Raw genomic sequence first — 14726 nt, forward strand, 5'->3', positions numbered from 1 at the left:
CTTGAAAAAAAGAAAAGGCCGACTGCTTTTGACGTGTCAATCAAGGCTTCCATTTGAAGCAAGGGTGGCAGGCCCGTGTTTGTGCCTGCACTTATATATATGTGATTCTGTGTGTAACATCCACCTCTTTTTTTCTCCCTTCATGCATACTTTATGGTTATTATTGATAATTAAAACTAAGGGCCAGATTTACTAACAGCTTGCGCCAACGCAGACCCTCTTTTGCCATTAAAAACTACTCTCAGGATTTACAAAAGACACTCAGTGAAAAATTAGCGCTGAAAATGCATGGACAGTTATTTTTGTGGCTGAGCTTAAGGCATTTGCATTGGTAGGAGTTTCCCTTTCAGATGCTAAATTTATGGGCGGATAGTATTTAAATGAATCAGGCAAGGTGATTTACTAAGGTTTGCGCTAGTCAATTTACTAGCATTTGCGCCATTATTTACTGCCCAAAAAAAGCGTGTCTTAAACTAGATGCTAATTTGCACTGCTCTTGGATTGCATTGGTCATTATGGAAATGATCTTTGTTCTTTAATGTACACGTCATCAGTAAATCATGCGTAGAACTTTCCACTCCAATCGGCGCTTTTTTGGAATTGTGCTCACGCAAATTTGCCCTGTTTAGTATATCTGAATCTAAAACTTAAACTTTTTTCAGCTATTTGCCAAGGTGTCATTTCTCATTTTCATTTAGTTTTACTAAAATAGCTAAAACTGAATCAAATTAAAAAAATTATGAAAACAAAATTACTAAAACTGTTACAATCAAAACAGAAAAAACTTTTTATTTATATAAAAATAAATACAAAATCAAAATAGTAATAAAAACTACAATAGAATGTTACTTAAATAACTCAAATAACATGGCCGCTTTCACGCTGGTGAGCCCAAGGGATCATCACTTTTCACATTTTTATTTCAAATTTTTCTCATTTCTTTTCTAGCAAAGGGAAAAGAAGGGAAAGTCAGCCTCAATATTAGTGTCCATATTTGAGTGTTTTTGTGTCAATGTTCACCAGAGCCTTTCCTTCAATCTTATCATATTCTAAAGGCTCATTTGAAGGTCACATAACGAGTCACACATCTTTTTCCTTCCAGTACAAGTCATTTTTTGTGCCAAGGTTTGTTTTGCTCCGAAAAAGCAAGTGTGAGTTGCCAACATCATGGTGTTTCTTCAGAGAAGTTACCTTGTTAGGTTGGATCGTGACTTTTGGTTCACTCTCCCTTGAAGACCCTCAAGCTGGCAGGAATGGAGCCACTAAAGAACACAACCTAATCCAATAATAGCCTGGAGTAAGTCTGTGACTCTTTGAGACAATGTCTGATTCCTCTGAGGGGGTCTTAGAGCTGTCATTGCCTCTTCCCAGCAGCCCTGGCCTAATGAATAAAAATCAAGCAAAAAAGTCTTGGTTGGAAGGAACATCAGAAAAAAGCCTCTGTTGAAACAGGCTTGTTTGTCAAAATCTGCAGCAGAGCTTGAGGTTGACGGTCATGGTACCCTGTTCCTCACCCCCACTCCACATCTGAAATTAATAACCAGACCCTGTGTGCTAGATAAAGCAGGGTTATGATGTCCCTGAGAAGCCTCAGCTGCTGAAGAAGCACCTTGACCCAAGGCAAGACAAGCTGACAAATTCAACCCAGCGTCAAAATGTAGATAAGGCATTAGACATAAAATGTAATAAACTGAATAATCTGAATGCAATAACCAATTCCCCATTAGCAGGTAAGACTCAGACGAAAGAGCGAGGGAGCGTGCAGAAGGGTAGACAGCTGGAGATCTGATCTTATCACAGACATAAGCTCAGAAAAAGTTTCCACTTAATTTTGCAGCAGAGGCCCGGACCCAGAATCCAGTAAGACAGCTCTTGTTCTCTGATTTACCTTCCCGCTGAGCCCGATACGTTTCACAGAGAGTCACATTTCAAATTGGAGCTAGCGTGACGTAGTGTGACGAGGAGGCATCCGGCGTCAGCTACGCTGAATCTAATCTGGATTTGATGACATAATTTTTCATACATAGTCTGTAATATTAGCCAGAATAGCAAAGAAAGAAATCCTGTATTTAGATTGGTAAGGGTGTTTACACATTGCAAGGTGTTAGATCTGTTTTAAAGGTGTGGAAAGTGGCAGGTTATATATTGTTAATCGGTGTATTGGATATTGTGCATGCTCAGTTCCTTCTGTTTTTAAATGTAGATTACTTTTGCAGTATCTAACTATCTTTAAAAACACTAAATAATAACACATTTTAAACTGAATATCCATTTTTCATACTGAACTTTATAAAGTTGTGATGGAGCATTTAATTGATAGATTTTTTTTTTATTTCATCTTAATGGCTATAACATGAATAGAATTATTTTACTTATTGATTACCTTTGCAGTCATATAACTTTTATTTAGCATTGAATTCATCTTTAAACACTAGTAATTTAATAACACTGTTAAATGTAATCTTTAGCAGTTCTTAAAATTAGTCTCCATTTTTCATACTGTACATTATAACGCTGTAATACATAAATTAACTTGTAGCTTTTAAATGATTGAATTTTAGACTAAATTGCATTTATTTATTATATATATATATATATATATATATATATATATATATATATATATATATATATATCCAATTCTGCTTATCTGCTAATTCTGTGTGCAAAAACAAAACAAAAATAAAGACTTTATTCAACAATAACACAGAACCTGGAAACGCTGTACTGTCTACAACATGAACAGTGTAGGAGAATGACAGGGAAGAGAAGAAATTGTTGAATAAAGTCATTATTTTTGTTTTGTTTTTGCACACAAAAAGTATTCTCGCCACTTCATAACATTAAGGTTGAACCACTGTAGACATGTGGACTCTTTTAACAATGTCTTTACTACCTTTCTCGACCTTGAATGTGGTAATTTCATTGTTTTCTATGGGGGATCAGAAACCTCTCAGATTTCATCAAAGATATCTTAATTTGTGTTTCCGAAGACGAAAGAACCCTTTAAGTTTTCAATTCCGGAATTCCAACCCTAGAACTTGAATATAATTATTGATATATTGGTGCCTTGCTTTTTTCTCTGTGCAAGAGTTTTACATATTTACATATGTAAACATATGTACATATGTTACTTATTTTATATATAGACCTAGCATATGGCTATGCTCAGAACTTTTTAAAAATACACTTCAAATAAGATTAAGAAAAAGAAAATCTCTTTCGATCATAGTGGTTTGCTCCACTTTTGTTCGACAATATTTCTATCAATAATTGTTTGGGAGCAGCGCGTTTTCTCTTTTTCAGTAATCCAGAATCCAGTGAGTGAGCTAGCTTAAGCAGGCTGCTTTCCATCTCCATGAGGTTATCATAGCAAGCTCATGTTGTGAATACCCCAGCTAAGAGCTCTTTAATATACACTTCTCAGTGGCAGTAGTCTCCTCCGTGCACATAAGCCCGAGGTGCTCCGTGCATGTCGAGATAAGGGCCTCCACTCTCTCCGAGTGCCGAGGAATCAGGCGCTAGAGCAGCTGTAGAGCCGCCGCAGATAATAAACAATATATTCTCTGTCCAATCCCTTAGAAAGTCTTCCGGGGAAGCGACGGAAAACGCAGGTCCCCCTGCATTGTGAGGAGTTCATAAACAGAGCCGATTTCCGTACCAAACACGAACGCCATTGTCTCCGGCATCGCGCCTTCGCCACTTAACAAAAGCGGGGACATCACAAAGGGAAACACCTATTCAGATGTAAATGCTCATTTCAGCCATCAGACATCAAAGCGTCTCTTCTTTTTATATTCTTCCGTTTGCTACATTAGGAAGCAGGAGCGTAATCATCTTCATTTCTTCTCGTCGGCTTTTGTGTCTTGGGGCTTTTTGTGTATGGAACGTTGTGGGTGGCACAGCAAACAGTTCTCAGACTTCATGTGGTTCAACAAAATGGAAAGAAGTCATTTTGTGAGTGATGTAAAGCAGTTCCTGAGGAAAATAAACAGAGAACAGTAGGTTGCATTCAATTGAGGTAGGCTGCAGGCAGAAGGGGGCTTTCTGGACTCAGGGCTGCCAGGATGCTGTGTTTTGCTCCGCTGGGCCATAGCGCAGAACCAGAGGAAAAGGGGAATAGCGCGAATTTGTGTGTGTTCAACTCTCTCGCTCCCTGTGACAGGTGGGATCCTAACAGGAAGTACGGTGGCGGTCACTTCCCATAAATCTGCCTCAGCTGGCTTCAGATCTGACAAGCTGGCATCATGCCCTCTCCTCTTTTCATTCATTTTACTCTCTCGGCTCCATGTTTTATCCTGTATTTTGAGAACTGATGACTCACAAGATGTTAAATGTACTTTGTTACTAAGATCATACTAAAATATTAAAAATATAGCAATTTCTTTTGAATAAGAGCAGTCAAGCCATTTATAACAAAAATACAGGTGTGTGCCTGATAATTGACGGTAATATCATGAAAGAGCAGAAAGATGGCGCTGTTTTGTTTTTATTTCATTGAGTTTCCCGTGAGTCTGGTAGGCTAGTCTTTACCTATGGTCTTTACACCAGTGGTCTCAAACACAGTTCCTGGAGGGCCACAGCCCTGCAGAGTTTAGCTCCAACCAGCTCCAACTCACACCTGCTTGGGAGTTTTTAGTAATCCTGAAGACCGTGATTAGCTGGATCAGGTGTGTTTGATTAGGGTTGGAGCAAAACTGTGCAGAGCTGTGGCCATCCATGAATTGAGTTTGAGACCAGTACTTTACACGGTTTCTTTTACAGCACACATTAATATTCAGCATGTAACCAAAAGTTTGAACAACGACCGTCACAGACAAATTGCTTGTGATGCTTTTCAGAATAATTCAAGTTGTTTTCTTTTACATTTTATTATTTTTTTAATTTTTCCCCTAGTTTTAGTTTCTATTACTTGAACACTTGACAATTCAAAACTTAAAGCCTTACTTTTTTATTTGTTGCATTTTTTGTCATTTGTTTTATTCTTTTCTATTACAGATTAAATGTTTAAATGTATACATTTTTAATTTTATAAAATAATACAATTTTTATATACATTTTTAAATTTCAAATAAACATGTTCAATAGCATATTTGCACATTTTTACTGGTATTGATATCGACTACTAAAAAAAATATCGAATAACTTTACTGAATGTCCTTTATATTTTCAACATGTCATTGTGTCTATTTAAATTTAGAGGGCAAAAACTTTGCTGACCTTTCAGTAACTATGTCAGAGTAAGAGCAGGTTGAGAGAAATGATAGTGAGAGAAGATGAGGTGCATTGAGAAATTTCCCTGGGGGCAAGAACTGCTCTGAATATCTGGCGTATGACCAAAACTTAACAGAGCTCTGCATTTGGCCCATGTCATAAATAAATTTCCCCTCTGTCTTGCAGATGGCCTGGCCGCCCTGTCGTTCTCCATCAGCTCGCTCACCTTGATTGGCATGCTGGCAGTGATCACATACACGGTGAGTAGCCAACAGAGAACTGGTAATGGTGGGTGGTTACTTGTGCCCCATCGATTTGCATACGCTTACGAGAGTTGTGCGAAGAGACTGCTCAGCACTGTCATAGGAAAGCACTTTTAGACATAAAATCGATGTTTCTGTCCACAATATAATTGTCATCACAATTTCATTCTGTTTGTATCTTATTTTTCTGTAGCACTAGTGTCACCAAACTGGAAAATTGCAACAACAACAAAAAAATCCCCCAAAACTGCTTCATTTGTAATAGGTTGTATAAACAGATAGTCCCTTCCCAAACTCACGACATTGGTTGCACCAATGTTGCTATGTCAGGTTGATTGGGAAGCTCAAACAAACAGCAATGTTTTAACAATGTAATGAAAACAACACTGATTACTGCGTTTATAGCTGAAGTGGTTGTTGACCTAACTTTGATGGTGGAGTCCAGATAGGTCTTCACGTGTAGGTTTCTGGTATGACAGAAACGCCGCCTGTCTTTGATTGTAGTCATCCTGGATGATGAAGCGGCCCCTCAACATTAGAAATGTTTTGTGATTCTTGCGTTTTGGCCTGCAATCGCTCAAAATGACATGCTGTCATTTCTCACCGATGTGTGTGGACGTGTGCCTGAGACGTCGGTGTGATGTATATGCCCTGTTATCTCTCTCCTATTTATATATCTGAGCCTGAAGGCCATTAATAAACGTCCGTATTCTGATTCCTTCAGCATACTGTAGCTGTTCTATTCGGATAAGATAAATTGATTGTACTGTAACACTTGTTAATGTCATCCATTTTTCATCACCAACATCATGAGTAACCGGGCTATGAGAATCTCTGCTTTATGAGGGATTGAAAAGAATGAGGTGGAATATCTTTGAATGTGGTGCACATAATTTTTGAAAATATTTATATAAATATTAATTTTTAAATAAATTAGCATTTTCAAAAGCAGTCATTTTTGCAGGGATAACAAAATTGGTATTGAGAATTTTGAACTTTTATATTATATTATTTTTAATATATATGATGATATATATATATATATATATATATATATATATATATATATATATATATATATAGACAAACATACAGTGCTGCTAGGATCCTGATGAGGGTGCACAAATATGATCATATCACTCCTATCCTTAAATCGCTTCATTGGCTCCCTGTATCATTCAGGATTGAGTACAAGGTTTCCCTCCTCACCTACCAGTGTATGCATGGTGACGCCCCCTCCTACCTCAAGGAACTCCTCACTCCACAATGCTCTACACGTACCCTCTGTTCTGCTTCAGCAAATCTTCTGAAACCCCCTAGGACCAAGCTCCATACTATGGGAGAACTTTCTGCTCAGCTGCTTCCCGTCTGTGGAATGCTCTCCCGGACCATCTGAGGACACCACAGTCGGTGGATACTTTTAAATGTGGCCTTAAAACCCATTTTTTTAGCAGAGCTTTTGCTTTATTTTTTTATTTTCTTCTGTGTTTTTTGTTTTGTTTTGTTTTTAAATTGTAGTACTTTGGGATTTTGTTGAAATATAAAGTGCGTTACAAATAAAATTTATTATTATTATTATTATACATACACACACACACACACACACACACATATATATATCCTTTCAGAGATGTGAGATCCAGGCCGTCAGCGACCGCTCAGCGCTCATGTACCCGCAGAGAACATCTCAGCCAGTCCTTCGGGAATGTGCCGCTAGCTCTTATGTAGATCTAAATATGAGGTATAAGTCCTGTACTAACCAGAGACAAATGACAAATGCATTGACTAGCATTGTCATGGGAATGTCTTAAATGTTAAAAGGACAAAGACAAAGATATCACTTTCCTCTGTGGACATTGAAAAACTAATTTTGTGATTATGAATATATGATTGGCTGAAGAATATCAGCTAGATGCAGGTAATACACTCGCTCAGGCAGTCTCTCTCTCATAATACTCTACATATTAGAATGAGTTTCAATGAAGCGACTCAATGCTCCTTCGCTACTAGTTCTAAAGTGACGTTTTAGAATTGGTAATGGAGCCTTGGTGAAACTGTCAACTTTAGATTTGAATCCGTGGTGGAAGGAAGTAGTTCTGCACACTTGTGCCGTCAAACTGTTGTATAAACGCAATATCACACTCGTAGCTGTATGGCTGTACATCAGCCCGTTCTGATTACCTACCTACAGCCGAATCACAGCCATGCTGATATACAGCCAAATACCAGTAATTTGTTTTTAACTTTGTAACTAAAGTTAGAAAGTTGCTGCTCTATTTTTCTCATAATTAGGGCTTTCGAGGTGTTGAATACATGCTTGTATTGACAATTTTCAGAACACTCTGAGATTATAATGCTCCCCTGTCTGACCTCATGTTGTCAGAAGCTTGGAGAGTGGCTTATGGAGAAAGAAAGTCTCCTAGGGCGCTCTTGTGTTTGATCTTCTCGCTTGTGGTACAGAGACTCAGAATCAATCAAAGATTCCTTGTCAAACACCAGGGTTCACTCACTTGGGCTATTCTTATTGCTCTTTCTCTTTCCTATTGTTTCTTTTCTCATCTCTCCTCCCCTTCTACACCAGCCCTCAAAAAAGATGCCGAATCACCCATCCTCCCCAATCCTGTCGTCCTCAAGTTTCCAAGGCGATGGGTGATTTATCATACCGGCCTATGTGTTATTATTATGCATGATTAACCTAATGGAATCTAAGTGATGGGCGCCGTATGCAGCAGCAGTGTTGTCCAGGGTGGGCAGGTTAATTTATCACTGCACTTTGAGCCAAGGTGGCCACTTGCTCTTAATTCAAACGACTGGCCGAGATGTAAACTCATAATGACAACACCATGGCCGACTGCACTTCAGCTAAACATTAAAGCAAGCAGTTCAAACCTTCAGCACTTGCTGTTTTTGGCCAACATCACACTTTACTGAGCTACTGGGAAATTAATATTCAACCTAAGCACATACAAACAGGAGCCTCAGCTTGTTAATAAGCCTCTGAAGTGCCATATGGTCAGGGCGGGCAAAGCTAACTTACCTATCCAATTCTTGGATGGCCAGCTCTTAAAAACAGTCATGCTGGGAGTTTAAATCATGCTTTTTAAGTGCAACAGCATGAAGTTGCAAAAGTTTGGTTATTTCAGGCTGTTTATGGGTGAATCGCTTATTCAGGAGAATGCAGAAAAACTCCTTCTAGGTAAATGTTGTTTGTTATTTGAACTGTAGAAAGCGGTTTTGCACTTGAAACACTTTTTATTTCCTGCACGATGGCTCATATTTTGTTTTAATCCTCAGAACAGTGTGTTCAAGCATTTGCACACTTCTTTTAAACCTTCTGCCTACGATTTTTCACATCGTTCACATCACTACTATTGTGTACAGTGTATGTCAGTTCTTGCCACTTTATTTTAAACTTTTCCCATTCATAATCACCAGTTACTTCACCTTGAACCCGTCACCTCATCTGTGTTTATCGTCTGAAAGAGCCCTTCTGTGTGACACCTCTGTGTACTCGTAGACTCTGCTCGAAGATGCAGTTTCAAGAAGCCTTTATCACCCTCAATGTTATGAGGTGCAAAAGTGTGTTTTTTGCTTGATCAAGCCATATTCTGCTTAAAGCGATTCCTGACCTCCCAAAGTCTAAACCGGTTCCTGTGCTTGAGTGGTTTTAGACATCAAAAACGGCACTTGCATTCTCACTTGAACCCATTTAACGTCCTTCATTGGCTAATACAGATGCTGAGGTCATATATCAAGCTCATTTTGCTGCTGGTGCGATGTTACAATGAAAATTATTGACCCGCTGACTTTTTAATGTGCATGTAATATTTGCATATGCATATGAGTGTATATCACAGCTCTTTGATCTGCCTGCTTGACCGTGGGCCGTCTCGGTCCCTGTGCTGCGCGACACAGTGGTGATTTAAAAGTCTGGCTGACGTGCTGATGTTCAGCCCTGGAGGGTTCCTCTCCCTCTTAAATCTGCTGCCCAAAGATGCTGATTCCCAACGAGAGGGTGACCGCATTAATTTCCACTGATTTAATCACAGTGCTGCAAAAATGACCTGCGACTGACGCGAGAGCCTCTCCCTCCTTTCCACCATCTCGGGTGCATCCGAGGGGCCACTTCAACAACAAATCCCACAATTTTAATTTTCTCGGCTCTCATTTCTCTCCTCTCTTCCATACAGAGTTTCATTTCCATATCTCAGCCCTGTTCATGAGATTCTTGAGACAGAACATATTTTTTTCTGTCTTTATAAAGAGTTCAATATTTTTGAACTTTTTGGATTTTGCACTGACTCTATCGGATGAGAACTGAACTGAGCTGGATGATGACATAACTGCTTTATAGCCAAACTGAACTCATTCCGTAATTGAGGAAATTTACACAGTTCTTGAACCAGACTGAATCAACCCTGAACTAACTTCAGCTGAATAATGACACTGTTGTCCGTCAGTCCGTCTGTCCATCCATCCATGCATGCATCCATCCATCCATCCATCCATCCATCCATCCATCCATCCATCCATCCGCAACTCTGTTTTGTTAGTTCATGATACCTAATCCATTCTATTATTTATACTTTTTTAGCACTTTAGCTGGAACATTGTATTGACCAATCAGCACCTATTTTAGTTTGTGTTTTAGAAAACGTTTTTCGATATTATATTAATTTTGTTTTCACCATGACAAGTGACACAGATGTGTTTCTCCCTAACACAATGTGCTCCACACCTGCCTGGATGGTGTAAATTGACAGTTTTATATTTACAAAGCAACAGCAAATAGAATTAGCCCTTGATTTTCAGCAGTGTAACACGTTTGTATTTAATTTACAGACTACAAAAGGGACAGAAGAAACACTGAGACACCATCTGGCAAAAGACCATTGCTTGTTGCGTACTGAACTCTGTATACATCTGTTTGCAGGGTTTATTTATTTATTTTTTGGACAGTTTTACTTAGTCTATATGTCCTCAGTATCGCAATGGACACTGAGAAAGATATTGTTTTAATGTTTTAACACAATAATGCAAGATTGATCTTTTGATAGTTTAATGGTGCATGTAAATTTGGTAGATGCTCTGATTATAAAATTTATTCAGCAGATTTGTTTCTTGGGGACTGGCATTATTGTACATCCATCAGTTACGATGCTTTTGACACATTATTTGTATAATTTACAGTATGCTCCATTGACAAGAAGAAATCATAATTTGGATGTTAATTTGAATGACCTTAAAATCCCAATAAACACAAAGTTACTGTTAGATTGCTCAAAACGATCATAAAGTGTCATGGTCATGGAAAACCTGTATTTTTTTTTTTCATACAAAATCATTATTTTATTATACATTTTTTAAATCAAAATAAATAATTTTTTAAGTCAAACTTGCTTAAACTTGCTTGTGAAGTCAAAGCCATTGTGATGTCCAATTTGTGAGCTATCCTTTTAAAAAAGCAAAAACAAAAAACTAAATTCTGTTGGAACAAAATGGAACAAAATTCATTTTGAACGATTCATCAGAAAATCTTGCTGAAACAATGATTTTTAAATTAGAATTTAGAAAAGTCTCAATTAGAAAAGTCTCAGAAAAGTCCTTAATTCATTGGTCAAAAGTGTGGAAATCCTGATAAAGAGTCTTGAGGAGTATAGCAGTCTGAAGAGTATAGTATAGAGTCTGCTTGGAAAAAATTCACACTTTTTATTTTATTTATTTATTTATTTATTTTTGTAATGTCTTCCACATTGAAAAGTGTAAGGAAAGTCAGAAGAAACTCATAGTTTTGTGGCAGAGCGCACACTTTTCCCATGCAGGCTGTTGAACAAAAGCATCCTTGTGTAAGAGGGTGTACGCCTCCACTTTTTTCTCTTCTCTCTCTCTCTCTCTCTCCAATCCCCACTTTCATCCCTCTCTTCTCCAATCTCCCAGCTGACAAACGCAATCCCTTCATCTTCCATCTCTACATATTTCCTCTTAGTCTCTCTCTTCGACCTCCTTCTCAAACTATCATACTATCTTTCTCTTTTGTGCCTCAGGTCTTCTTTTCCAATCAGTACAGAACACACCTGTTTTTGTTTGGAGTGTCTCTTTTATTTTTCTCACGCTTGACGGACTGCAGGGGCGAGGAGGGCAGGAAAGAATAGGAAAGAGGAGGCGAAGGAGGAGGAGACGTCTCACCGGGGATGCAGGACAGATTCCTCTTTTATGAGGAACGCTTGGTATTCGAGACATGGTCCGGCCTTTAGAGCCCTCGTGATTCATAGCAGGGGGTGTCACGGCCCATGGCGATGGTCTTAGGAGGACGTAATGTCGCCCGCGACGACGAGTTTTACAGAGAACCTCACTTTCTCTGCTTTAAAAGCGTCTTCGGCAGGGGAGATAAAAAGGTCACCAGTGTTTTAGCCAGCTTCTGAAGATCTAATTGTGCCGCTGACTTTTGTCAGCATTTTGATATGAAAGCTTTTGAAAATGGCAGAACCCCGCGAGTGAGAGTGCATGAGGTTTTTTTCTCGAGGTGTGTGTGCACGCACAACCTGGTCTCTTTTATTCTCTGCCTGTATTGATTTGCCACTAGGAGAGTATTGAAGAAGGTCTTCATTTTTAATTAAAGTTCACAAAAGCCCATATTGCGAAGGCTAGTGGGCTTCTGACCCGAGCTTTTCTCTGCTCACTGCATAAGACCTGCACTTCTGAGAAGGGGAAAAAAAAACTCATCGATGAGCTCAGGGCGTTGAAGTAACCTCTGATTTACAGCTCTCAGAAAGTCCAGGGTTTTATCATATTTCCCTACATGAGCTCAGATATTTCTTCTCTGATGCATTGTGCACATGTACGTGAGCTCCGGCTGAGTGTCGTCACATGGGGGCACTGTTAAGCTGTGCATTGGTGGAAATCAAGCCGTACATCTCAAAATGGTCGCTGCATCCAAACACACACTCTCGCACACTTTTCCCTCTCTCATCTCCTCCTCTTCACCCTCATTGCACAGAAAACACATACATGGATTCAGTGGGCTTCTGAATGACACCATTTAGAAAGCACTCTTTTATCAAGTGCCATAATGTATGGATTTAGTTCCCTTGCACAGGGGTACTTGGGGGCGATCGGTGGGACTCTTGGTGAAATTGTGATGACACTTTACCTGATGACTGTGAATGGTGTATAAATGGTCTTTAAAACTCTTTCTTTCTCCGTCAGGCATACGGGATGTCCGTCCTGCCGCTGAACCTGATTAAAGGCACACGCAGCATCCTGTACGAGCGGCTGGAGAACACAGAAGACACAGAGGAGGTGGAGCACCAAATAGACAAGCTCAAAGCCAAGGTCTGTGTGTGTGTGAACTGAATTCAGATCAGATCATCCTTTATTTAGGATGAGCCGCTGTCCTTCAGGTCAGTGGTTCTCAACTGGCGGATCTCAACCCAATATTGGTCTGAGGATTGTCAGATACAAACAAAGAAATCAATTGATCATATATATATATATATATGTGTATGTATATATATATATATATGTATATATATATATGTTTGTATCTGACAATCCTCAGACTATATATAGACTTCCATTGTAAAAGCCACCTTGGTCAAAAATGAGATAATGATACTGAATGAATATTCTCTGCGCATAGTATACGTTCATCAAATTCTTTTACTTCAAACCTGCTAAATCCCAGCCTAAGCACAGTCAGAACTTATTCTTACTTACAGAACCGGTACTTAGAAACCTATATGTCAGACAGACTTAGAGGTTTTTGCAATATATATATATATATATATATATATATATATATATATATATATATATATATATATATATATACTTACAATGCATACACCAAAATGACATAGCAAAAAACAGATTTGTGACAACTTTGCAAATTTATTAAAAATAAAAAACTGAAATAATTGTGTTGCATAAGTCTTCATACCCTTTTCTTTTGACGCTTAAAATTTAGCTCAGGAGCATTCCAATTTGACTTGTAGATGTTAATACAATTTAATTGAATGGGGATGATTTGGAAAGGCACACACCTCTCAATAACAGGTCTAACAACTGAAAATGCATTTCAGAGCAAAAACCAAGCCAAAAAGAACTGCCTGTCAAAAGAAGTCAAAAGAACTGCCTGTAGAGCTCAGAGACATTATTGTGTCAAGAAACATATCTGGGGAAGACTACAAAAAAATGTCTGTGCATTGAAGGTTCACAGAAGCATGTAGCCTTCATAATCCTTAATGGAAGAAAATTGGAACAACCAGGGCACTTCCTAGAGCTTGCCAAACTGAGCACTCAATGGAGAAGTTAGAGTGATGACCAAGAAGCTGGTGGTCACTCTGGTTGAGCTTCATGATCATATATGGAGATGGGAGAAACTTACCGAAGCGAATCAGGGTTGAACCTGGTCAGTACCTGGATGGGAGGCCTCCTAGTTAAACTAGGTAGCTGCTGGAAGAGGTGTTAGTGAGGCCCAGCAAGGGGTGCTCACCCTGTGGTCTGTGTGGGTCCTAATGCCCCAGTATACTGATGGGGAGACTATACTGTCAAAAAGTCCTTTGGATGAGACGTTAAACTGAGGTCCTGACTCTCTGTGGTCATAAATCCCAGGATTTCCTTCAAAAAAGAGTAGAGGTATAACCCCAGCATCCTGGCCAAATTTGCCCATTGGCCTCTATCGATCATCATGTCCTTCTAAACATATATATGTTCCAAATTGCGGTCCACTAGTTAAGGCCCGGGTAAAGTTATACTTCATTTCCAATGGTCCGCTCAGTCTCAGGCACAGTTGAGCACACAAGCCTTTCAGAGATACTCCTTCGGCGCATGCACACGCGGTCCGTGGTCACAAAAAAACACGGCCACTGTTCAGTCCACACAGTCTAGTAAATGTTTCTTGTTTGCGCCGACTGAAACTTACTTTCAGTTTCTGTAGCAGCCGCGGCTCGTCTGTATGGGCAGGTGGGGCAGAGCCTCACCAAAATATTCAACCTAACATAGACCTCTATATACTGAATTAATAATAAATTATAAATGTGTTCAGCATTCTACAACAGATATTTTTCAGATTTTCTAGATTATTTTAAGTCGTAAAGTGAGCAGAATATATTAAAATGAAGCGCATGGATTTGGCAGGCATGAATTATGATACTAAGCGGGGCAGCCGGTCTCAGAGCCCTCTACAGTGCCCCACAACTTTCCTATAGGTAAACACACCTCACGTAAACCTCGCTCCAGACCAAGACA

The 14726-nt window shown here is 39.1% G+C and overlaps 1 protein-coding gene across 1 annotated transcript in view; it reads left to right on the forward strand.

The window, feature by feature from the left end:
* Positions 1-14726, forward strand: part of lmbrd1 (LMBR1 domain containing 1) — a 116916-nt gene that overhangs the window by 49199 nt on the left and 52991 nt on the right. Inside the window, 2 exon segments of the mRNA XM_048205750.1 lie at positions 5401-5474; positions 12684-12809. Coding sequence (XP_048061707.1) covers positions 5401-5474; positions 12684-12809 — 200 coding nt within the window.

Source organism: Megalobrama amblycephala, linkage group LG10, assembly GCF_018812025.1.
Source record: "Megalobrama amblycephala isolate DHTTF-2021 linkage group LG10, ASM1881202v1, whole genome shotgun sequence".
Lineage (NCBI taxonomy): Eukaryota > Metazoa > Chordata > Actinopteri > Cypriniformes > Xenocyprididae > Megalobrama > Megalobrama amblycephala.